This window comes from Coturnix japonica, chromosome 2 (assembly GCF_054131305.1).
Source record: "Coturnix japonica strain WE chromosome 2, WE-NBRP24, whole genome shotgun sequence".
In the NCBI taxonomy this organism is placed as follows: Eukaryota; Metazoa; Chordata; class Aves; order Galliformes; family Phasianidae; genus Coturnix; species Coturnix japonica.
Window position 1 is genome coordinate 89,872,368 of NC_140664.1, and position 24,298 is coordinate 89,896,665.

General features: G+C 54.7%; 3 protein-coding genes across 4 annotated transcripts; all 3 read right to left on the reverse strand.

Moving 5' to 3' along the window:
• Nucleotides 1–455: 455 nt before the first annotated feature.
• LOC146762042 (SUN domain-containing protein 3-like) lies at nucleotides 456–5,097 on the reverse strand. 2 transcript variants are annotated; one of them, XM_085538025.1, is made up of 8 exons: nucleotides 4,422–5,097; nucleotides 4,208–4,268; nucleotides 3,686–3,842; nucleotides 3,331–3,415; nucleotides 2,740–2,852; nucleotides 1,819–1,989; nucleotides 1,382–1,474; nucleotides 456–681 (listed from the first exon to the last, which is right to left on the reverse strand). In XM_085538025.1, exons 2-8 carry the CDS (start codon nucleotides 4,216–4,218, stop codon nucleotides 538–540), a joined length of 774 nt encoding a protein of 257 aa, XP_085394151.1. In that variant the 5' UTR covers nucleotides 4,219–4,268; nucleotides 4,422–5,097; the 3' UTR covers nucleotides 456–537. The 2 variants fall into 2 exon arrangements, with proteins under 2 accessions (XP_085394151.1, XP_085394150.1); XM_085538024.1 differs by having other exon boundaries at nucleotides 4,208–5,097.
• Nucleotides 5,098–8,913: 3,816 nt separating this feature from the next.
• On the reverse strand, nucleotides 8,914–13,577 carry LOC146762043 (SUN domain-containing protein 3-like). The gene is made up of 8 exons (XM_085538026.1): nucleotides 12,880–13,577; nucleotides 12,666–12,726; nucleotides 12,144–12,300; nucleotides 11,789–11,873; nucleotides 11,198–11,310; nucleotides 10,277–10,447; nucleotides 9,840–9,932; nucleotides 8,914–9,139 (listed from the first exon to the last, which is right to left on the reverse strand). Exons 2-8 carry the CDS (start codon nucleotides 12,674–12,676, stop codon nucleotides 8,996–8,998), a joined length of 774 nt encoding a protein of 257 aa, XP_085394152.1. The 5' UTR covers nucleotides 12,677–12,726; nucleotides 12,880–13,577; the 3' UTR covers nucleotides 8,914–8,995.
• Nucleotides 13,578–17,431: 3,854 nt separating this feature from the next.
• LOC146762044 (SUN domain-containing protein 3-like) lies at nucleotides 17,432–22,095 on the reverse strand. Its single transcript, XM_085538027.1, has 8 exons — nucleotides 21,398–22,095; nucleotides 21,184–21,244; nucleotides 20,662–20,818; nucleotides 20,307–20,391; nucleotides 19,716–19,828; nucleotides 18,795–18,965; nucleotides 18,358–18,450; nucleotides 17,432–17,657 (listed from the first exon to the last, which is right to left on the reverse strand). The coding sequence occupies exons 2-8, from the start codon at nucleotides 21,192–21,194 to the stop codon at nucleotides 17,514–17,516; spliced, it is 774 nt and encodes a 257-aa protein (XP_085394153.1). The 5' UTR covers nucleotides 21,195–21,244; nucleotides 21,398–22,095; the 3' UTR covers nucleotides 17,432–17,513.
• Nucleotides 22,096–24,298: the final 2,203 nt, after the last annotated feature.

Genomic DNA, 24,298 nt, shown 5'->3' on the forward strand with positions numbered 1-24,298 from the left:
TAAGCTTTCCTGTTGTCCCGGACTTCCAGTCAAAATTCTCCGTTCAGCCTGACCGGCCTCCTTGCCCGTTGGCGCATCTTCCGTGACTTGGTGACGGTCAGCTCCTGTCCCTCTAAAAAAACTTCCTAGAAGTATTCCCAGCCTTCCTGGGCTCCCATGCCCTCCACAACTGCCTCCCCGGGGACCCTCTCAACCACAATCTGAAGGAGGACAAGCTCTGCCCTCTGGTAGCCCAAGGGGGTACCAGTTCTGCTGACTCCCACCCGTGGTCCAACAAGGATCAAAAAAAACAGCACGTGGGGATCACTCTGCCAACTCCCACCCAGTCGCTTGCTTGCTCTTCCTACCCAGAAGGAGAGCAAGAGAAAAGGGGATGAAAAAGCACGTGGGTCGAGATAAAGACTGGGAGATCTCTTAACAGTTACTCCGACGGACAAAACAGATTCAACATGGGAGATGTTTAATTAATTTATTTTGAGATAGGCCAGATAGATTTCCCCAAGCCAAATAAATTTCCCCAAGCCAAATAAATTTCCCCTAGCTAAGTATTATTCCCCTGGGGTCGTTGTCACGGGCTGGATCGCCGTGGACCTTGAACTGATACAGACAGGTGTACTCCGGGTGGCCCCAGTTGCTCAGCACTTGCAGCCTCATGTAACGGATGGACCTAGATGGCCCGTACTGCAATGAGAAAAAGAAATGAAATGCATTTTCCTCTCTTCTCTTTGATCACTGACAATGCGGGAGCAACATAGTCGCGCAACATCTTACTTCAGGCTGCGCTCCTAGTTCTTTGGCACACTGATGTGCTCCCGTAGCACAATCAAGACATTTCTTGCCCTGCTCCACCTCTTTGGCCACACGAGTTTTAAGGAAAGAAACAGCTACCAAAAGCTGCAGCAAATACCCAGGCAAGTTCTTTGCACGTGCTTTGAGTGTGTGTGCATGCACAAAAAACCGAGGGATGTGACACTCATTAGCTTCTCTAACAAGTCACCCAGGCAGAATGGCCTCCCTTACACTGCCTGTTACCGGCAACAGCAAGACCCTTGGAAAGCCACACATCCCCAGTGTGAAAGTAGCACACTAACAGTATCGCATACATCGAGAGGTGCCTACTTCTGTGCAATCGCAAGCCACTTGGTCACGGTGGTTTCTGCTGCAAGTGCAGCTGAAGCTTAGCTGTGCTAAAAGCTGTAGTAGCTCGCAAGCTTAAAAACGACACAGAAGCAAAAACAGCACGGCACTCTGGGCATACGCAGGTAGGGAGTGGCAGCAGAAGAAATGCCAGAAGGCCCTCATACACCTCTGGCTTGGAAGCTTCTGCCCAGCCAACCTGGTTCTCCTCTCCCACGCTTCACATCCCTCTTAGACAACGTACCTTCAGTAGGAAGGTCTGACTGGGAGCCTGGCCTGGAACAAAGGTGAACTCTCCCATGAAAATTCCTTCCTTGTCATCTTCTGCCTTCAGGCCCTACAGGAAGACAGGGGTGGAGAAAACAGAACAATGGGATGCGCTGCCGGACAACGATCACAGAGCCCCGCAGGGACTGGAAGCAGAGGTGGTCTGGGACCATCCACTGTGCCGTTTCCCTTTCCCTCCGCCTCTCAAACTACCAACTTGCCCCAGGAGGGGGAAACCTTCTTTGCTGCGCCATGCTGGACAGAAAAGGAACGCTGTGGAAATGGAGCAACTCTGAGGAACTTCTTTCTCCCCCAAGGCAGGGAAGGACTGCATGCCGCAGCGCTCTTGGAGCTGCTACCACCGTCCACCTCAAATGCTAAGCAGAACCCCCACAGCCCAGGGGTATCACTTACATAGACAGCAAAGTCCTTGGGAGCACTGGAGATGCTGTCTGCACGGTACGCCGCTGCTGGAATTCCGTGGATCAAAGTAACTATTGTGGGAAAGGCGGCCCTGGACAACTTGATCACAACGTGCCCTTGGCTTCCTGGGAAGGGCCAGCAGTTTCCTGGATGATTGTCAGGCTAGAAAAAGAAAAAGGAACAGTGTTCACGTGTGAAAGAGAGTCCTGGCTGGAATTCCTGCTCCAGCATCAGAGGCTCTGGAGTTGTATTGGCCCATCAGCTCTGCTCCGAAGCGCATTCGTAAGTGCACGACAGTGAGCTGGGTGCACAACTCGCAGAAGCTCTCAGGCTCCTTCTTTTGCGGAGCCACTTGCCAAAAACAAGGAGGGGCTGCAGTGGTTGAGGGGCACCTGCCAGGACGAAGAAGGGCTGGCCTGCACGAGCCTTTCCTGCAAGGGGAAGCAATCGCTCCCCCTCATCAATTCCCACCTCTTTACACCAGCACCAGCCGGGGCTCCGATTTGTTAGGTAGCTTGGGAGCAGTGATACGATACGCTGGCAAACACAACATGGGGCCCTCCTGCAGCGCACGCCCTCTGTGCCCACCTGGGTCCACTGAGAGCCCCAGCGATCTCGCACCACAAATCTCCCGTGGCACCTTACGGGTTCCCCTTCAATGCCAGCCTGACAGTTCCACAATGGCTGGGAAGACAAGCAAGCCAGCCTGGCAGAAGCTTGCACAAGGAGGACTGGGGGCAGTCTGGCAGAAGAAATTCTTAGCAGGGATACACAAGAGGGGACTAGGGCCTTGCAAGAAGACCATAGGTAAGGCAAGCTGAGACGTGAGGACAAGTGTAAGGACAATCCTCTGCAGGGCTTTTGGTCTCCTCCACCCTGTACCGTTCTTCCCCCGTTTCTCAGTGTTCTTACCTCAAGAATAATCTCAGGGGCCCTCATATAAGGTGTCACCAGCAACGACTGCCAAAAGACTTTCCCACTTCCAGTCCAGGAGGGAGAAGTCTTGGAATGAACGATAGCAGCGCCTGCAAATCAAAACACGGGCCCCATTGTCAAGCAAGGCCAGGAGGAATCAAGGCCTGCTGACCTTGCTTTGCACATAAACAGCTGCACAGAGATGCCGGCCGCCCTTGCACTGTCCTCTTGAAAAAGCTTCTAAGCAGCCATACATCCCCAACAGTGATAGTTCCCTCCTCCTCTCTTGCCATTTCCCTCTGCAGCACAACGCAGGGACTCACTCAACTACCCTAAAGGGCAGCATAAACTGACAGCCAGCTGAGCAATCGCGTGAGAAACAACACCAAGTCGGAGTAGTGCTTTCCAGACGTGCTCCAGCCCACTGAAGACCCTCTCTGAAAGCACACTCTCAGGGCACAAAGCTGCCGTTCACTTTGAGAACCCCCCCTCCCCCTCCGCTGCCCAAATGCCCATCCTGTCAAAGCAGACAAGAAGTGCGTTGGAATCAAATTCTGTGGTCTGGTGGTTTCTAAAGTGTAATGGCACCTGAAGTCTTGCTGGCGTAATTCGGCATCCGGAATGGGCTTTCTTCCAGCTTCTCCAGTACTTGATTGATGATGTCTTGAACAGCCTGGGAAGGAAGACAAAGGAGAGCGCTGGTCAGAAGGATTAAGAAGGGGGAAAAGAGTTGCCTCCCAGGTTCCCTGCAAAGCCAGCCAAAGCAAACTTGGCTGCAAGTTGCCTGGGAACCTCCAGAACTCTACTATGAACATCTGGCACGGGAATGGAGAGAGGCTGCTCACTCCAGTGCTCCGGACACGGATGTGGCAGGAAAGGAAAGGCTTTTTCCTGTCGGGAAGCCCCATGACAGACAGGCAGCACTGGCAGACAGTCCTCTTACCTCGCCGGTGAAGCCTGGGAGCTCAGTTCTCTGGAAGACCTTGTGGAGAGCACGCACAGTAATGTCCCTTGCTCCCCACTGCATGAAATGAAGCTGCCGCTGGATCTTCTTCCGCTCTTCTTCCCGGCTCAGCATTTCCAGATTACCAACCGCCGGCCTGGAGACAGAAGGTAAGGGAGAGAAGTGGACACGGCTCTCCTCTCACAAGCTGTGAGGTGACTGTGAGGCAGCAAACGAGCCTCACTGCGCGTGACAACGGGGTAGCCAAGATTCAGTATAGGCTTGACTACGCTGGTTGGCAAGCTCCACGAGATCCCAACCAAGAAGGTGCTTCCTGGGTAACTCTGGGGGATCGTGGAGCTGTAGCGCTTTGAAGGAAAAGCTGGGAGTGGAGAATGGGAAATGGGAGAAGCACGGGCACTGTGCCATGAAAGTGTGACTCGGGTAAGACGTGGTCACGGACAAGGGGCAGAGCTCCTCTCAAGAACGCTCTAGCCAAAGGGAGACTGTTTTGTTTTTTACCTTGGAGTCATTCCTGCCGCCGTCCTGACCCCTTCAACAGCGTTTCCAACGCAGTAAACGCCTGTCAGGAATTCCACAAAGCTCTCAATACATTGCCGGCACAAAGACTTGGCGTTCTGCCTTGGGCTGCCCACTCCCCTGTCCCTGGGCAGAACAAACCACTGGGGGCTTCCTAAAGAAGCATCCTCTAGTCAAGAGCTCTACAGAGACTCACCGAAGGGCACCACAACCACGGTGAAGAGCACCAGGGAAACTGTTTTCCAAACCAAAGGTTGCCTACAAAGGATGAGAAGGACGGTGATGAACCGCGACGCAGGCAGTATCTGCGCAGCTCTGAAGACAACAACGGAGCAGCAGATTTTTCCTTAAAACTCGTGAAGGAACCATATCCTTACCAGTCCCCACGCTCGCCTTCACCTCGTTGCTCCATTTCAGTGAAGCACAGGATTGCAAAGGAGTGAAAATCGCAGCTCGCTAAGGAGTGAGCCAAACCCTCTCCAACAGCTCGCTAAGGAGTGAGCCAAACCCTCTCCAACAGCTACGCTGTCAGGTCCGAGAGTGGCTAAGGCGTGGGGACAAACTGCCTCTGTGCTGAGGGCCCTTTGTGACTTCACAGTGGTCAGTGATGTCACCACAGAGGAGGCGGCGCCATGTTCTGAGGGACAGCCCAGCCTGACAGGGAACGAACAGATTCTGCACCTCCTGCCTGCAGGGGAAAGATCCTACATGGTCAGAACACCTCCTGCCAGCAGCCTGCTTGGTAGGATCCTGCTGAAGGGGGACAGGCTGGGAGCTACAAGCCGCTTTTTTCGGTTCCTACTTTTGATGCTCTGTACATCAGACGTCTCACTCCAGGTACCCAGACTTTTCCAGTGCTTTCCTGTATCTGTCTTCCTATTGTCAGCCAGCGCTTCAAGCAGACATGAAGGACTGCAAATGGCAGTTCCTGCAGAAATCACCAACAGGCAGAAACAGCACGCAGTTCTTCCTGCTCGTGGGAATTTCCATGCACTTCAATAAATATATGTTGCTGCCCTCTACAAGATGTCAAGTCGTGCCACTGCAAATTTAAAAGTAGCCCACAGGGGAATAGCACGGGGATCACAGAATCATGGCTTGGGTTGGAAGGGACCTATAGGGTCCTCAGGCTCCAAATCCCCTGCTGCATGCACGGCTACCAACCCCCGTGTCTAACACTAGACCAGGTAGTCCAGGGCCCCATCCAGCCTGGCCTTGATCACCTCCGGGGATGGGGCATCCACAACATCTCTGGGCAGCCTCCTCCAGCACCTCACCGCTTTCTCTGAAAAGAACTATCCCTCCCTGCTATCCAGCCCAAATCTTCCCTCCCTCTACTTAAAACCATTTTCCCATTACCAGCCTGGACATGTTACCAACTGGACACAGAACCATCTGTCTCCACCCTCTCTCTGTGGCCTTTCAACCGAGGAGATCTTGGCCAACAATTCCTTAAACAGCCTGAAGTTTGCTCTTCCGAACTTCAGGGTCCTGACCTCGCTCTTTGCCAGGCCCACATTCCTCCAGACCACAGACTCAACCAAGGCTTGGTCAACAGCAGTAGCAACAAGATCATCACTTTTCAAGCGCAGCGGCATTTCCAACTCCTCTTTTCCCACACTGCGTGCATTGGTACAAAGGCACTTCAGCTGGGCTTCCTGTCTCACTGCTGTTCTGGAGGATCTAGTATCCCCTAGAGCAACAGCATCCCTCAGTCCTTTTCCATCTCTTTGGACTCCACCCTCTTCATCCACCAAGTTGCATATGTACCCTCCAACTACCTGCTCAGCCCCAGAGCAGGTCCCCTTCCCCCTTCACAATTCATTTATCGACACCAGTTCCTGCACTGGGATCCCTTTACCAACGGAGACAGCTGAGTTTCCAGCTGCAGCCATCATGCCAGGTGCTGAGCAAATTGCCCCAGCGTCTTGCCTCCCTTCTCTGGCACCATCGGACTCAGGCAGGCACTCGCTGCAGCCACACGCTTCGACTGCCCCTTCTTCAGGCAGAGTCTCTGAATCCCCACTCTCCTTCTTTCTTTGTTTCTCCCCTGGCCTTTCTGCCTGCTGGACACCCCGCTGAGGCACGCTGTCCGGCACGCAGCCGACAGGCCCACTAACTAGCGGGCACATTCCAGGCCCCGCGCCAACTGCCGTGCCGTTCCACTTCCCGGCCCGGCCTACTGCCACCCCGCGCCCCGGACGCTCGCCCTGCTCGCTGCGCTCCGCAGCGGCTGCCCCGTCGGATCGGCGCTGCCAGGCGGAGGACAACGGCTCCCTGACTAGGCGAACCCCTCCAGGCGAGGCGAGGCGAGGCGAGGCGAGGCGAGGCGATTCCCTGCTGCGCTGCGGAGCGCGGCTGCTCCGTGCCGAGCGCCTCCCCCAAAAGAAGCGCAGGCTGGGACAGACAGCTCGGAACGGAGCTCGGAACGACCGTCCAGGCCGCAGCCCCGCTAAAGCAGGTTCCCTGTGGTGGGCTGCCCCGGAAATCGTCCGGGCAGAGTCGCGTTAACTGTTGTTCAGGCCTTGAATCCCACAGAAGGGGACTCTGCACCCTCTCCGGGCAGCCCGCTCCACTTCTCTGATACGTTCGCACTCAAGAAACGTTGCCTCCTGTTCGCAGGGCATTTCCAGCGTTCCTGTGCGTGCCCGTTGGCCCCTCATTCTGTTACTGGGCAGCTGCGAAAAGAGCCTGGCCCCAGCCACTCGACTGCTGCCTGTTGGATATTCATGAGCACTGAGGAGATCCCCTCTCAGCCTTCCAGGCCCAACTGGCCCAGCTCTCTCAGCCTTTCCTCAGAAGGGAGATGCCCTTCCACGCCCCTCCTCATCCTTGTGGCCCTCCACTGTGCCCTCTCTGGAAGTTCCCTGCCTTTGTTGAGCCCAGGAGCCCAGAATGGGACACGGTACTCCAGATGCGGCCTCACCAGGGCTAGAGGAGATGAGGAGAGTCACCTCCCTCAAACTGCTGGCCATGCTCTTTTTCATGCAGCCCAGGATGCCACTGGCCTTCTTGTCAGCACGGGCACACTGCTGGCTCATGGCCAACCTGTAACCCACCGGGACCCCAAGGTCCTCTCAAAGGCAGAGTAGAGTGACACAGTCACCTCCCTGTGCCTGCTGGCCACCTCTCCTCTGATGGAGCCCCCGATACCATTTGCTTTCCACGCTGCAAGAGCACGCAGCTGGCTCGTATTCAGTTTCTACCAGGATCCCCAGGTCCTTCTCTGCACGGCTACTCTTTCCAAGGGTTGCTCCTTCCAGTCTGCATATATCCCTAGGATTCCACCGGCCCAAGTGCAAAACCTTGCACATGACTGTGCTGAACCTCATTAGATTCACCCGGGCCCACCTTTCAAGTCAGTTGAGGTCCCTCTGAATGGCACCCCTTCCTTCCATTGTTTCAACCACACTGCTCAGCTTAGTGTCCTCAGCAAACTTGCTGAGGATGCACTCAGTTCCATCATAGATGTCATTGATAATGATATTAAAGAGCACCGGCCCCAGGACAGACCACTGGGGGATGCACCTTCTCATAGAATGAAATCGGGTTTGTCAGACAGGATCTACCATTCGTAATCCCATGCTGACTGGGCCTCATCCCCCAGCTTACCGTTAACTGATCTGCGACACCTCCCGAGATCGTCCATTCCATGACCTTCCCTGGTACCAAGGTGAGACCATAGGTCTTGTAGCTACCGGGATCATCTTTTCAGCTCTTTTTAGAGACATGTGTCACGTTTGCCAGTCTCCACTCCACTGGGAGGACATCCCCAGTTAGCCCAGACAGCTGAAGGATGGTGGAGAGCAGCTTGGCAACCACATCCGCCAACTCACTCCCCACTGTAGGGTGCAGTCCATCTGGGCCCATGGACTTCTGAACATCCAGTTTTCAGAACAGGCCCCAAACCATCTCGTTGTGGATTATGCAAGGCCTATTCTGTCTCCCCTCCCTGTCTACCAGGGAAGACCGAAGCAAAGAAGGCATTAAGTTCCTCAACCTTATCCTGATCCTTGTCACCGTGTTGCCCTCAGCATCATCCAATGCGGGATGGAGATTCTCATAGCACTCCTCCTGCCGTTGATGTATTTTTGGAAATATTTACTGTTGTCCTTCCCCTAAGTGGCCAAGTTCAGTTCTAGCTGGGCTTTTGCTTTTCTAATTTTCTCCCTGCACAGCTTCACTATGGACTTGGACTAGTTGTAAGTAGCTTGCCCATTCTTCCAAATACCATAAGCTTTCCTGTTGTCCCGGACTTCCAGTCAAAATTCTCCGTTCAGCCTGACCGGCCTCCTTGCCCGTTGGCGCATCTTCCGTGACTTGGTGACGGTCAGCTCCTGTCCCTCTAAAAAAACTTCCTAGAAGTATTCCCAGCCTTCCTGGGCTCCCATGCCCTCCACAACTGCCTCCCCGGGGACCCTCTCAACCACAATCTGAAGGAGGACAAGCTCTGCCCTCTGGTAGCCCAAGGGGGTACCAGTTCTGCTGACTCCCACCCGTGGTCCAACAAGGATCAAAAAAAACAGCACGTGGGGATCACTCTGCCAACTCCCACCCAGTCGCTTGCTTGCTCTTCCTACCCAGAAGGAGAGCAAGAGAAAAGGGGATGAAAAAGCACGTGGGTCGAGATAAAGACTGGGAGATCTCTTAACAGTTACTCCGACGGACAAAACAGATTCAACATGGGAGATGTTTAATTAATTTATTTTGAGATAGGCCAGATAGATTTCCCCAAGCCAAATAAATTTCCCCAAGCCAAATAAATTTCCCCTAGCTAAGTATTATTCCCCTGGGGTCGTTGTCACGGGCTGGATCGCCGTGGACCTTGAACTGATACAGACAGGTGTACTCCGGGTGGCCCCAGTTGCTCAGCACTTGCAGCCTCATGTAACGGATGGACCTAGATGGCCCGTACTGCAATGAGAAAAAGAAATGAAATGCATTTTCCTCTCTTCTCTTTGATCACTGACAATGCGGGAGCAACATAGTCGCGCAACATCTTACTTCAGGCTGCGCTCCTAGTTCTTTGGCACACTGATGTGCTCCCGTAGCACAATCAAGACATTTCTTGCCCTGCTCCACCTCTTTGGCCACACGAGTTTTAAGGAAAGAAACAGCTACCAAAAGCTGCAGCAAATACCCAGGCAAGTTCTTTGCACGTGCTTTGAGTGTGTGTGCATGCACAAAAAACCGAGGGATGTGACACTCATTAGCTTCTCTAACAAGTCACCCAGGCAGAATGGCCTCCCTTACACTGCCTGTTACCGGCAACAGCAAGACCCTTGGAAAGCCACACATCCCCAGTGTGAAAGTAGCACACTAACAGTATCGCATACATCGAGAGGTGCCTACTTCTGTGCAATCGCAAGCCACTTGGTCACGGTGGTTTCTGCTGCAAGTGCAGCTGAAGCTTAGCTGTGCTAAAAGCTGTAGTAGCTCGCAAGCTTAAAAACGACACAGAAGCAAAAACAGCACGGCACTCTGGGCATACGCAGGTAGGGAGTGGCAGCAGAAGAAATGCCAGAAGGCCCTCATACACCTCTGGCTTGGAAGCTTCTGCCCAGCCAACCTGGTTCTCCTCTCCCACGCTTCACATCCCTCTTAGACAACGTACCTTCAGTAGGAAGGTCTGACTGGGAGCCTGGCCTGGAACAAAGGTGAACTCTCCCATGAAAATTCCTTCCTTGTCATCTTCTGCCTTCAGGCCCTACAGGAAGACAGGGGTGGAGAAAACAGAACAATGGGATGCGCTGCCGGACAACGATCACAGAGCCCCGCAGGGACTGGAAGCAGAGGTGGTCTGGGACCATCCACTGTGCCGTTTCCCTTTCCCTCCGCCTCTCAAACTACCAACTTGCCCCAGGAGGGGGAAACCTTCTTTGCTGCGCCATGCTGGACAGAAAAGGAACGCTGTGGAAATGGAGCAACTCTGAGGAACTTCTTTCTCCCCCAAGGCAGGGAAGGACTGCATGCCGCAGCGCTCTTGGAGCTGCTACCACCGTCCACCTCAAATGCTAAGCAGAACCCCCACAGCCCAGGGGTATCACTTACATAGACAGCAAAGTCCTTGGGAGCACTGGAGATGCTGTCTGCACGGTACGCCGCTGCTGGAATTCCGTGGATCAAAGTAACTATTGTGGGAAAGGCGGCCCTGGACAACTTGATCACAACGTGCCCTTGGCTTCCTGGGAAGGGCCAGCAGTTTCCTGGATGATTGTCAGGCTAGAAAAAGAAAAAGGAACAGTGTTCACGTGTGAAAGAGAGTCCTGGCTGGAATTCCTGCTCCAGCATCAGAGGCTCTGGAGTTGTATTGGCCCATCAGCTCTGCTCCGAAGCGCATTCGTAAGTGCACGACAGTGAGCTGGGTGCACAACTCGCAGAAGCTCTCAGGCTCCTTCTTTTGCGGAGCCACTTGCCAAAAACAAGGAGGGGCTGCAGTGGTTGAGGGGCACCTGCCAGGACGAAGAAGGGCTGGCCTGCACGAGCCTTTCCTGCAAGGGGAAGCAATCGCTCCCCCTCATCAATTCCCACCTCTTTACACCAGCACCAGCCGGGGCTCCGATTTGTTAGGTAGCTTGGGAGCAGTGATACGATACACTGGCAAACACAACATGGGGCCCTCCTGCAGCGCACGCCCTCTGTGCCCACCTGGGTCCACTGAGAGCCCCAGCGATCTCGCACCACAAATCTCCCGTGGCACCTTACGGGTTCCCCTTCAATGCCAGCCTGACAGTTCCACAATGGCTGGGAAGACAAGCAAGCCAGCCTGGCAGAAGCTTGCACAAGGAGGACTGGGGGCAGTCTGGCAGAAGAAATTCTTAGCAGGGATACACAAGAGGGGACTAGGGCCTTGCAAGAAGACCATAGGTAAGGCAAGCTGAGACGTGAGGACAAGTGTAAGGACAATCCTCTGCAGGGCTTTTGGTCTCCTCCACCCTGTACCGTTCTTCCCCCGTTTCTCAGTGTTCTTACCTCAAGAATAATCTCAGGGGCCCTCATATAAGGTGTCACCAGCAACGACTGCCAAAAGACTTTCCCACTTCCAGTCCAGGAGGGAGAAGTCTTGGAATGAACGATAGCAGCGCCTGCAAATCAAAACACGGGCCCCATTGTCAAGCAAGGCCAGGAGGAATCAAGGCCTGCTGACCTTGCTTTGCACATAAACAGCTGCACAGAGATGCCGGCCGCCCTTGCACTGTCCTCTTGAAAAAGCTTCTAAGCAGCCATACATCCCCAACAGTGATAGTTCCCTCCTCCTCTCTTGCCATTTCCCTCTGCAGCACAACGCAGGGACTCACTCAACTACCCTAAAGGGCAGCATAAACTGACAGCCAGCTGAGCAATCGCGTGAGAAACAACACCAAGTCGGAGTAGTGCTTTCCAGACGTGCTCCAGCCCACTGAAGACCCTCTCTGAAAGCACACTCTCAGGGCACAAAGCTGCCGTTCACTTTGAGAACCCCCCCTCCCCCTCCGCTGCCCAAATGCCCATCCTGTCAAAGCAGACAAGAAGTGCGTTGGAATCAAATTCTGTGGTCTGGTGGTTTCTAAAGTGTAATGGCACCTGAAGTCTTGCTGGCGTAATTCGGCATCCGGAATGGGCTTTCTTCCAGCTTCTCCAGTACTTGATTGATGATGTCTTGAACAGCCTGGGAAGGAAGACAAAGGAGAGCGCTGGTCAGAAGGATTAAGAAGGGGGAAAAGAGTTGCCTCCCAGGTTCCCTGCAAAGCCAGCCAAAGCAAACTTGGCTGCAAGTTGCCTGGGAACCTCCAGAACTCTACTATGAACATCTGGCACGGGAATGGAGAGAGGCTGCTCACTCCAGTGCTCCGGACACGGATGTGGCAGGAAAGGAAAGGCTTTTTCCTGTCGGGAAGCCCCATGACAGACAGGCAGCACTGGCAGACAGTCCTCTTACCTCGCCGGTGAAGCCTGGGAGCTCAGTTCTCTGGAAGACCTTGTGGAGAGCACGCACAGTAATGTCCCTTGCTCCCCACTGCATGAAATGAAGCTGCCGCTGGATCTTCTTCCGCTCTTCTTCCCGGCTCAGCATTTCCAGATTACCAACCGCCGGCCTGGAGACAGAAGGTAAGGGAGAGAAGTGGACACGGCTCTCCTCTCACAAGCTGTGAGGTGACTGTGAGGCAGCAAACGAGCCTCACTGCGCGTGACAACGGGGTAGCCAAGATTCAGTATAGGCTTGACTACGCTGGTTGGCAAGCTCCACGAGATCCCAACCAAGAAGGTGCTTCCTGGGTAACTCTGGGGGATCGTGGAGCTGTAGCGCTTTGAAGGAAAAGCTGGGAGTGGAGAATGGGAAATGGGAGAAGCACGGGCACTGTGCCATGAAAGTGTGACTCGGGTAAGACGTGGTCACGGACAAGGGGCAGAGCTCCTCTCAAGAACGCTCTAGCCAAAGGGAGACTGTTTTGTTTTTTACCTTGGAGTCATTCCTGCCGCCGTCCTGACCCCTTCAACAGCGTTTCCAACGCAGTAAACGCCTGTCAGGAATTCCACAAAGCTCTCAATACATTGCCGGCACAAAGACTTGGCGTTCTGCCTTGGGCTGCCCACTCCCCTGTCCCTGGGCAGAACAAACCACTGGGGGCTTCCTAAAGAAGCATCCTCTAGTCAAGAGCTCTACAGAGACTCACCGAAGGGCACCACAACCACGGTGAAGAGCACCAGGGAAACTGTTTTCCAAACCAAAGGTTGCCTACAAAGGATGAGAAGGACGGTGATGAACCGCGACGCAGGCAGTATCTGCGCAGCTCTGAAGACAACAACGGAGCAGCAGATTTTTCCTTAAAACTCGTGAAGGAACCATATCCTTACCAGTCCCCACGCTCGCCTTCACCTCGTTGCTCCATTTCAGTGAAGCACAGGATTGCAAAGGAGTGAAAATCGCAGCTCGCTAAGGAGTGAGCCAAACCCTCTCCAACAGCTCGCTAAGGAGTGAGCCAAACCCTCTCCAACAGCTACGCTGTCAGGTCCGAGAGTGGCTAAGGCGTGGGGACAAACTGCCTCTGTGCTGAGGGCCCTTTGTGACTTCACAGTGGTCAGTGATGTCACCACAGAGGAGGCGGCGCCATGTTCTGAGGGACAGCCCAGCCTGACAGGGAACGAACAGATTCTGCACCTCCTGCCTGCAGGGGAAAGATCCTACATGGTCAGAACACCTCCTGCCAGCAGCCTGCTTGGTAGGATCCTGCTGAAGGGGGACAGGCTGGGAGCTACAAGCCGCTTTTTTCGGTTCCTACTTTTGATGCTCTGTACATCAGACGTCTCACTCCAGGTACCCAGACTTTTCCAGTGCTTTCCTGTATCTGTCTTCCTACTGTCAGCCAGCGCTTCAAGCAGACGTGAAGGACTGCAAATGGCAGTTCCTGCAGAAATCACCAACAGGCAGAAACAGCACGCAGTTCTTCCTGCTCGTGGGAATTTCCATGCACTTCAATAAATATATGTTGCTGCCCTCTACAAGATGTCAAGTCGTGCCACTGCAAATTTAAAAGTAGCCCACAGGGGAATAGCACGGGGATCACAGAATCATGGCTTGGGTTGGAAGGGACCTATAGGGTCCTCAGGCTCCAAATCCCCTGCTGCATGCACGGCTACCAACCCCCGTGTCTAACACTAGACCAGGTAGTCCAGGGCCCCATCCAGCCTGGCCTTGATCACCTCCGGGGATGGGGCATCCACAACATCTCTGGGCAGCCTCCTCCAGCACCTCACCGCTTTCTCTGAAAAGAACTATCCCTCCCTGCTATCCAGCCCAAATCTTCCCTCTCTCTACTTAAAACCATTTTCCCATTACCAGCCTGGACATGTTACCAACTGGACACAGAACCATCTGTCTCCACCCTCTCTCTGTGGCCTTTCAACCGAGGAGATCTTGGCCAACAATTCCTTAAACAGCCTGAAGTTTGCTCTTCCGAACTTCAGGGTCCTGACCTCGCTCTTTGCCAGGCCCACATTCCTCCAGACCACAGACTCAACCAAGGCTTGGTCAACAGCAGTAGCAACAAGATCATCACTTTTCAAGCGCAGCGGCATTTCCAACTCCTCTTTTCCCACACTGCGTGCATTGGTACAAAGGCACTTCAGCTGGGCTTCCTGTCTCACTGCTGTTCTGGAGGATCTAGTATCCCCTAGAGCAACAGCATCCCTCAGTCCTTTTCCATCTCTTTGGACTCCACCCTCTTCATCCACCAAGTTGCATATGTACCCTCCAACTACCTGCTCAGCCCCAGAGCAGGTCCCCTTCCCCCTTCACAATTCATTTATCGACGCCAGTTCCTGCACTGGGATCCCTTTACCAACGGAGACAGCTGAGTTTCCAGCTGCAGCCATCATGCCAGGTGCTGAGCAAATTGCCCCAGCGTCTTGCCTCCCTTCTCTGGCACCATCGGACTCAGGCAGGCACTCGCTGCAGCCACACGCTTCGACTGCCCCTTCTTCAGGCAGAGTCTCTGAATCCCCACTCTCCTTCTTTCTTTGTTTCTCCCCGGGCCTTTCTGCCTGCTGGACACCCCGCTGAGGCACGCTGTCCGGCACGCAGCCGACAGGCCCACTAACTAGCGGGCACATTCCAGGCCCCGCGCCAACTGCCGTGCCGTTCCACTTCCCGGCCCGGCCTACTGCCACCCCGCGCCCCGGACGCTCGCCCTGCTCGCTGCGCTCCGCAGCGGCTGCCCCGTCGGATCGGCGCTGCCAGGCGGAGGACAACGGCTCCCTGACTAGGCGAACCCCTCCAGGCGAGGTGAGGCGAGGCGAGGCGAGGCGAGGCGAGGCGAGGCGAGGCGAGGCGAGGCGAGGCGAGGCGAGGCGAGGCGAGGCGAGGCGAGGCGATTCCCTGCTGCGCTGCGGAGCGCGGCTGCTCCGTGCCGAGCGCCTCCCCCAAAAGAAGCGCAGGCTGGGACAGACAGCTCGGAACGGAGCTCGGAACGACCGTCCAGGCCGCAGCCCCGCTAAAGCAGGTTCCCTGTGGTGGGCTGCCCCGGAAATCTTCCGGGCAGAGTCGCGTTAACTGTTGTTCAGGCCTTGAATCCCACAGAAGGGGACTCTGCACCCTCTCCGGGCAGCCCGCTCCACTTCTCTGATACGTTCGCACTCAAGAAACGTTGCCTCCTGTTCGCAGGGCATTTCCAGCGTTCCTGTGCGTGCCCGTTGGCCCCTCATTCTGTTACTGGGCAGCTGCGAAAAGAGCCTGGCCCCAGCCACTCGACTGCTGCCTGTTGGATATTCATGAGCACTGAGGAGATCCCCTCTCAGCCTTCCAGGCCCAACTGGCCCAGCTCTCTCAGCCTTTCCTCAGAAGGGAGATGCCCTTCCACGCCCCTCCTCATCCTTGTGGCCCTCCACTGTGCCCTCTCTGGAAGTTCCCTGCCTTTGTTGAGCCCAGGAGCCCAGAATGGGACACGGTACTCCAGATGCGGCCTCACCAGGGCTAGAGGAGATGAGGAGAGTCACCTCCCTCAAACTGCTGGCCATGCTCTTTTTCATGCAGCCCAGGATGCCACTGGCCTTCTTGTCAGCACGGGCACACTGCTGGCTCATGGCCAACCTGTAACCCACCGGGACCCCAAGGTCCTCTCAAAGGCAGAGTAGAGTGACACAATCACCTCCCTGTGCCTGCTGGCCACCTCTCCTCTGATGGAGCCCCCGATACCATTTGCTTTCCACGCTGCAAGAGCACGCAGCTGGCTCGTATTCAGTTTCTACCAGGATCCCCAGGTCCTTCTCTGCACGGCTACTCTTTCCAAGGGTTGCTCCTTCCAGTCTGCATATATCCCTAGGATTCCACCGGCCCAAGTGCAAAACCTTGCACATGACTGTGCTGAACCTCATTAGATTCACCCGGGCCCACCTTTCAAGTCAGTTGAGGTCCCTCTGAATGGCACCCCTTCCTTCCATTGTTTCAACCACACTGCTCAGCTTAGTGTCCTCAGCAAACTTGCTGAGGATGCACTCAGTTCCATCATAGATGTCATTGATAATGATATTAAAGAGCACCGGCCCCAGGACAGACCACTGGGGGATGCACCTTCTCATAGAATGAAATCGGGTTTGTCAGACAGGATCTACCATTCGTAATCCCATGCTGACTGGGCCTCATCCCCCAGCTTACCGTTAACTGATCTGCGACACCTCCCGAGATCGTCCATTCCATGACCTTCCCTGGTACCAAGGTGAGACCATAGGTCTTGTAGCTACCGGGATCATCTTTTCAGCTCTTTTTAGAGACATGTGTCACGTTTGCCAGTCTCCACTCCACTGGGAGGACATCCCCAGTTAGCCCAGACAGCTGAAGGATGGTGGAGAGCAGCTTGGCAACCACATCCGCCAACTCACTCCCCACTGTAGGGTGCAGTCCATCTGGGCCCATGGACTTCTGAACATCCAGTTTTCAGAACAGGCCCCAAACCATCTCGTTGTGGATTATGCAAGGCCTATTCTGTCTCCCCTCCCTGTCTACCAGGGAAGACCGAAGCAAAGAAGGCATTAAGTTCCTCAACCTTATCCTGATCCTTGTCACCGTGTTGCCCTCAGCATCATCCAATGCGGGATGGAGATTCTCATAGCACTCCTCCTGCCGTTGATGTATTTTTGGAAATATTTACTGTTGTCCTTCCCCTAAGTGGCCAAGTTCAGTTCTAGCTGGGCTTTTGCTTTTCTAATTTTCTCCCTGCACAGCTTCACTATGGACTTGGACTAGTTGTAAGTAGCTTGCCCATTCTTCCAAATACCATAAGCTTTCCTGTTGTCCCGGACTTCCAGTCAAAATTCTCCGTTCAGCCTGACCGGCCTCCTTGCCCGTTGGCGCATCTTCCGTGACTTGGTGACGGTCAGCTCCTGTCCCTCTAAAAAAACTTCCTAGAAGTATTCCCAGCCTTCCTGGGCTCCCATGCCCTCCACAACTGCCTCCCCGGGGACCCTCTCAACCACAATCTGAAGGAGGACAAGCTCTGCCCTCTGGTAGCCCAAGGGGGTACCAGTTCTGCTGACTCCCACCCGTGGTCCAACAAGGATCAAAAAAAACAGCACGTGGGGATCACTCTGCCAACTCCCACCCAGTCGCTTGCTTGCTCTTCCTACCCAGAAGGAGAGCAAGAGAAAAGGGGATGAAAAAGCACGTGGGTCGAGATAAAGACTGGGAGATCTCTTAACAGTTACTCCGACGGACAAAACAGATTCAACATGGGAGATGTTTAATTAATTTATTTTGAGATAGGCCAGATAGATTTCCCCAAGCCAAATAAATTTCCCCAAGCCAAATAAATTTCCCCTAGCTAAGTATTATTCCCCTGGGGTCGTTGTCACGGGCTGGATCGCCGTGGACCTTGAACTGATACAGACAGGTGTACTCCGGGTGGCCCCAGTTGCTCAGCACTTGCAGCCTCATGTAACGGATGGACCTAGATGGCCCGTACTGCAATGAGAAAAAGAAATGAAATGCATTTTCCTCTCTTCTCTTTGATCACTGACAATGCGGGAGCAACATAGTCGCGCAACATCTTACTTCAGGCTGCGCTCCTAGTTCTTTGGCACACTGATGTGCTCCCGTAGCACAATCAAGACATTTCTTGCCCTGCTCCACCTCTTTGGCCACACGAGTTTTAAGGAAAGAAACAGCTACCAAAAGCTGCAGCAAATACCCAGGCAAGTTCTTTGCACGTGCTTTGAGTGTGTGTGCATGCACAAAAAACCGAGGGATGTGACACTCATTAGCTTCTCTAACAAGTCACCCAGGCAGAATGGCCTCCCTTACACTGCCTGTTACCGGCAACAGCAAGACCCTTGGAAAGCCACACATCCCCAGTGTGAAAGTAGCACACTAACAGTATCGCATACATCGAGAGGTGCCTACTTCTGTGCAATCGCAAGCCACTTGGTCACGGTGGTTTCTGCTGCAAGTGCAGCTGAAGCTTAGCTGTGCTAAAAGCTGTAGTAGCTCGCAAGCTTAAAAACGACACAGAAGCAAAAACAGCACGGCACTCTGGGCATACGCAGGTAGGGAGTGGCAGCAGAAGAAATGCCAGAAGGCCCTCATACACCTCTGGCTTGGAAGCTTCTGCCCAGCCAACCTGGTTCTCCTCTCCCACGCTTCACATCCCTCTTAGACAACGTACCTTCAGTAGGAAGGTCTGACTGGGAGCCTGGCCTGGAACAAAGGTGAACTCTCCCATGAAAATTCCTTCCTTGTCATCTTCTGCCTTCAGGCCCTACAGGAAGACAGGGGTGGAGAAAACAGAACAATGGGATGCGCTGCCGGACAACGATCACAGAGCCCCGCAGGGACTGGAAGCAGAGGTGGTCTGGGACCATCCACTGTGCCGTTTCCCTTTCCCTCCGCCTCTCAAACTACCAACTTGCCCCAGGAGGGGGAAACCTTCTTTGCTGCGCCATGCTGGACAGAAAAGGAACGCTGTGGAAATGGAGCAACTCTGAGGAACTTCTTTCTCCCCCAAGGCAGGGAAGGACTGCATGCCGCAGCGCTCTTGGAGCTGCTACCACCGTCCACCTCAAATGCTAAGCAGAACCCCCACAGCCCAGGGGTATCACTTACATAGACAGCAAAGTCCTTGGGAGCACTGGAGATGCTGTCTGCACGGTACGCCGCTGCTGGAATTCCGTGGATCAAAGTAACTATTGTGGGAAAGGCGGCCCTGGACAACTTGATCACAACGTGCCCTTGGCTTCCTGGGAAGGGCCAGCAGTTTCCTGGATGATTGTCAGGCTAGAAAAAGAAAAAGGAACAGTGTTCACGTGTGAAAGAGAGTCCTGGCTGGAATTCCTGCTCCAGCATCAGAGGCTCTGGAGTTGTATTGGCCCATCAGCTCTGCTCCGAAGCGCATTCGTAAGTGCACGACAGTGAGCTGGGTGCACAACTCGCAGAAGCTCTCAGGCTCCTTCTTTTGCGGAGCCACTTGCCAAAAACAAGGAGGGGCTGCAGTGGTTGAGGGGCACCTGCCAGGACGAAGAAGGGCTGGCCTGCACGAGCCTTTCCTGCAAGGGGAAGCAATCGCTCCCCCTCATCAATTCCCACCTCTTTACACCAGCACCAGCCGGGGCTCCGATTTGTTAGGTAGCTTGGGAGCAGTGATACGATACACTGGCAAACACAACATGGGGCCCTCCTGCAGCGCACGCCCTCTGTGCCCACCTGGGTCCACTGAGAGCCCCAGCGATCTCGCACCACAAATCTCCCGTGGCACCTTACGGGTTCCCCTTCAATGCCAGCCTGACAGTTCCACAATGGCTGGGAAGACAAGCAAGCCAGCCTGGCAGAAGCTTGCACAAGGAGGACTGGGGGCAGTCTGGCAGAAGAAATTCTTAGCAGGGATACACAAGAGGGGACTAGGGCCTTGCAAGAAGACCATAGGTAAGGCAAGCTGAGACGTGAGGACAAGTGTAAGGACAATCCTCTGCAGGGCTTTTGGTCTCCTCCACCCTGTACCGTTCTTCCCCCGTTTCTCAGTGTTCTTACCTCAAGAATAATCTCAGGGGCCCTCATATAAGGTGTCACCAGCAACGACTGCCAAAAGACTTTCCCACTTCCAGTCCAGGAGGGAGAAGTCTTGGAATGAACGATAGCAGCGCCTGCAAATCAAAACACGGGCCCCATTGTCAAGCAAGGCCAGGAGGAATCAAGGCCTGCTGACCTTGCTTTGCACATAAACAGCTGCACAGAGATGCCGGCCGCCCTTGCACTGTCCTCTTGAAAAAGCTTCTAAGCAGCCATACATCCCCAACAGTGATAGTTCCCTCCTCCTCTCTTGCCATTTCCCTCTGCAGCACAACGCAGGGACTCACTCAACTACCCTAAAGGGCAGCATAAACTGACAGCCAGCTGAGCAATCGCGTGAGAAACAACACCAAGTCGGAGTAGTGCTTTCCAGACGTGCTCCAGCCCACTGAAGACCCTCTCTGAAAGCACACTCTCAGGGCACAAAGCTGCCGTTCACTTTGAGAACCCCCCCTCCCCCTCCGCTGCCCAAATGCCCATCCTGTCAAAGCAGACAAGAAGTGCGTTGGAATCAAATTCTGTGGTCTGGTGGTTTCTAAAGTGTAATGGCACCTGAAGTCTTGCTGGCGTAATTCGGCATCCGGAATGGGCTTTCTTCCAGCTTCTCCAGTACTTGATTGATGATGTCTTGAACAGCCTGGGAAGGAAGACAAAGGAGAGCGCTGGTCAGAAGGATTAAGAAGGGGGAAAAGAGTTGCCTCCCAGGTTCCCTGCAAAGCCAGCCAAAGCAAACTTGGCTGCAAGTTGCCTGGGAACCTCCAGAACTCTACTATGAACATCTGGCACGGGAATGGAGAGAGGCTGCTCACTCCAGTGCTCCGGACACGGATGTGGCAGGAAAGGAAAGGCTTTTTCCTGTCGGGAAGCCCCATGACAGACAGGCAGCACTGGCAGACAGTCCTCTTACCTCGCCGGTGAAGCCTGGGAGCTCAGTTCTCTGGAAGACCTTGTGGAGAGCACGCACAGTAATGTCCCTTGCTCCCCACTGCATGAAATGAAGCTGCCGCTGGATCTTCTTCCGCTCTTCTTCCCGGCTCAGCATTTCCAGATTACCAACCGCCGGCCTGGAGACAGAAGGTAAGGGAGAGAAGTGGACACGGCTCTCCTCTCACAAGCTGTGAGGTGACTGTGAGGCAGCAAACGAGCCTCACTGCGCGTGACAACGGGGTAGCCAAGATTCAGTATAGGCTTGACTACGCTGGTTGGCAAGCTCCACGAGATCCCAACCAAGAAGGTGCTTCCTGGGTAACTCTGGGGGATCGTGGAGCTGTAGCGCTTTGAAGGAAAAGCTGGGAGTGGAGAATGGGAAATGGGAGAAGCACGGGCACTGTGCCATGAAAGTGTGACTCAGGTAAGACGTGGTCACGGACAAGGGGCAGAGCTCCTCTCAAGAACGCTCTAGCCAAAGGGAGACTGTTTTGTTTTTTACCTTGGAGTCATTCCTGCCGCCGTCCTGACCCCTTCAACAGCGTTTCCAACGCAGTAAACGCCTGTCAGGAATTCCACAAAGCTCTCAATACATTGCCGGCACAAAGACTTGGCGTTCTGCCTTGGGCTGCCCACTCCCCTGTCCCTGGGCAGAACAAACCACTGGGGGCTTCCTAAAGAAGCATCCTCTAGTCAAGAGCTCTACAGAGACTCACCGAAGGGCACCACAACCACGGTGAAGAGCACCAGGGAAACTGTTTTCCAAACCAAAGGTTGCCTACAAAGGATGAGAAGGACGGTGATGAACCGCGACGCAGGCAGTATCTGCGCAGCTCTGAAGACAACAACGGAGCAGCAGATTTTTCCTTAAAACTCGTGAAGGAACCATATCCTTACCAGTCCCCACGCTCGCCTTCACCTCGTTGCTCCATTTCAGTGAAGCACAGGATTGCAAAGGAGTGAAAATCGCAGCTCGCTAAGGAGTGAGCCAAACCCTCTCCAACAGCTCGCTAAGGAGTGAGCCAAACCCTCTCCAACAGCTACGCTGTCAGGTCCGAGAGTGGCTAAGGCGTGGGGACAAACTGCCTCTGTGCTGAGGGCCCTTTGTGACTTCACAGTGGTCAGTGATGTCACCACAGAGGAGGCGGCGCCATGTTCTGAGGGACAGCCCAGCCTGACAGGGAACGAACAGATTCTGCACCTCCTGCCTGCAGGGGAAAGATCCTACATGGTCAGAACACCTCCTGCCAGCAGCCTGCTTGGTAGGATCCTGCTGAAGGGGGACAGGCTGGGAGCTACAAGCCGCTTTTTTCGGTTCCTACTTTTGATGCTCTGTACATCAGACGTCTCACTCCAGGTACCCAGACTTTTCCAGTGCTTTCCTGTATCTGTCTTCCTACTGTCAGCCAGCGCTTCAAGCAGACGTGAAGGACTGCAAATGGCAGTTCCTGCAGAAATCACCAACAGGCAGAAACAGCACGCAGTTCTTCCTGCTCGTGGGAATTTCCATGCACTTCAATAAATATATGTTGCTGCCCTCTACAAGATGTCAAGTCGTGCCACTGCAAATTTAAAAGTAGCCCACAGGGGAATAGCACGGGGATCACAGAATCATGGCTTGGGTTGGAAGGGACCTATAGGGTCCTCAGGCTCCAAATCCCCTGCTGCATGCACGGCTACCAACCCCCGTGTCTAACACTAGACCAGGTAGTCCAGGGCCCCATCCAGCCTGGCCTTGATCACCTCCGGGGATGGGGCATCCACAACATCTCTGGGCAGCCTCCTCCAGCACCTCATCGCTTTCTCTGAAAAGAACTATCCCTCCCTGCTATCCAGCCCAAATCTTCCCTCTCTCTACTTAAAACCATTTTCCCATTACCAGCCTGGACATGTTACCAACTGGACACAGAACCATCTGTCTCCACCCTCTCTCTGTGGCCTTTCAACCGAGGAGATCTTGGCCAACAATTCCTTAAACAGCCTGAAGTTTGCTCTTCCGAACTTCAGGGTCCTGACCTCGCTCTTTGCCAGGCCCACATTCCTCCAGACCACAGACTCAACCAAGGCTTGGTCAACAGCAGTAGCAACAAGATCATCACTTTTCAAGCGCAGTGGCATTTCCAACTCCTCTTTTCCCACACTGCGTGCATTGGTACAAAGGCACTTCAGCTGGGCTTCCTGTCTCACTGCTGTTCTGGAGGATCTAGTATCCCCTAGAGCAACAGCATCCCTCAGTCCTTTTCCATCTCTTTGGACTCCACCCTCTTCATCCACCAAGTTGCATATGTACCCTCCAACTACCTGCTCAGCCCCAGAGCAGGTCCCCTTCCCCCTTCACAATTCATTTATCGACGCCAGTTCCTGCACTGGGATCCCTTTACCAACGGAGACAGCTGAGTTTCCAGCTGCAGCCATCATGCCAGGTGCTGAGCAAATTGCCCCAGCGTCTTGCCTCCCTTCTCTGGCACCATCGGACTCAGGCAGGCACTCGCTGCAGCCACACGCTTCGACTGCCCCTTCTTCAGGCAGAGTCTCTGAATCCCCACTCTCCTTCTTTCTTTGTTTCTCCCCGGGCCTTTCTGCCTGCTGGACACCCCGCTGAGGCACGCTGTCCGGCACGCAGCCGACAGGCCCACTAACTAGCGGGCACATTCCAGGCCCCGCGCCAACTGCCGTGCCGTTCCACTTCCCGGCCCGGCCTACTGCCACCCCGCGCCCCGGACGCTCGCCCTGCTCGCTGCGCTCCGCAGCGGCTGCCCCGTCGGATCGGCGCTGCCAGGCGGAGGACAACGGCTCCCTGACTAGGCGAACCCCTCCAGGCGAGGCGAGGCGAGGCGAGGCGAGGCGAGGCGAGGCGAGGCGAGGCGATTCCCTGCTGCGCTGCGGAGCGCGGCTGCTCCGTGCCGAGCGCCTCCCCCAAAAGAAGCGCAGGCTGGGACAGACAGCTCGGAACGGAGCTCGGAACGACCGTCCAGGCCGCAGCCCCGCTAAAGCAGGTTCCCTGTGGTGGGCTGCCCCGGAAATCGTCCGGGCAGAGTCGCGTTAACTGTTGTTCAGGCCTTGAATCCCACAGAAGGGGACTCTGCACCCTCTCCGGGCAGCCCGCTCCACTTCTCTGATACGTTCGCACTCAAGAAACGTTGCCTCCTGTTCGCAGGGCATTTCCAGCGTTCCTGTGCGTGCCCGTTGGCCCCTCATTCTGTTACTGGGCAGCTGCGAAAAGAGCCTGGCCCCAGCCACTCGACTGCTGCCTGTTGGATATTCATGAGCACTGAGGAGATCCCCTCTCAGCCTTCCAGGCCCAACTGGCCCAGCTCTCTCAGCCTTTCCTCAGAAGGGAGATGCCCTTCCACGCCCCTCCTCATCCTTGTGGCCCTCCACTGTGCCCTCTCTGGAAGTTCCCTGCCTTTGTTGAGCCCAGGAGCCCAGAATGGGACACGGTACTCCAGATGCGGCCTCACCAGGGCTAGAGGAGATGAGGAGAGTCACCTCCCTCAAACTGCTGGCCATGCTCTTTTTCATGCAGCCCAGGATGCCACTGGCCTTCTTGTCAGCACGGGCACACTGCTGGCTCATGGCCAACCTGTAACCCACCGGGACCCCAAGGTCCTCTCAAA

Excerpts from the sequence above, each read along its gene's own strand:
- LOC146762042 (XM_085538025.1), bottom strand. Across the intron at positions 2,853-3,330 it reads TTACGCCAGCAAGACTTCAG|GCGCTGCTATCGTTCATTCC; the intron begins GTGCCATTACAC and ends TTTGATTTGCAG. Across the intron at positions 1,475-1,818 it reads CCAAGGACTTTGCTGTCTAT|GGCCTGAAGGCAGAAGATGA; the intron begins GTAAGTGATACC and ends GTCTTCCTGTAG.
- LOC146762043 (XM_085538026.1), bottom strand. Across the intron at positions 11,874-12,143 it reads TCCCAGGCTTCACCGGCGAG|GCTGTTCAAGACATCATCAA; the intron begins GTAAGAGGACTG and ends CTTCCTTCCCAG. Across the intron at positions 11,311-11,788 it reads TTACGCCAGCAAGACTTCAG|GCGCTGCTATCGTTCATTCC; the intron begins GTGCCATTACAC and ends TTTGATTTGCAG.
- LOC146762044 (XM_085538027.1), bottom strand. Across the intron at positions 20,392-20,661 it reads TCCCAGGCTTCACCGGCGAG|GCTGTTCAAGACATCATCAA; the intron begins GTAAGAGGACTG and ends CTTCCTTCCCAG. Across the intron at positions 18,451-18,794 it reads CCAAGGACTTTGCTGTCTAT|GGCCTGAAGGCAGAAGATGA; the intron begins GTAAGTGATACC and ends GTCTTCCTGTAG.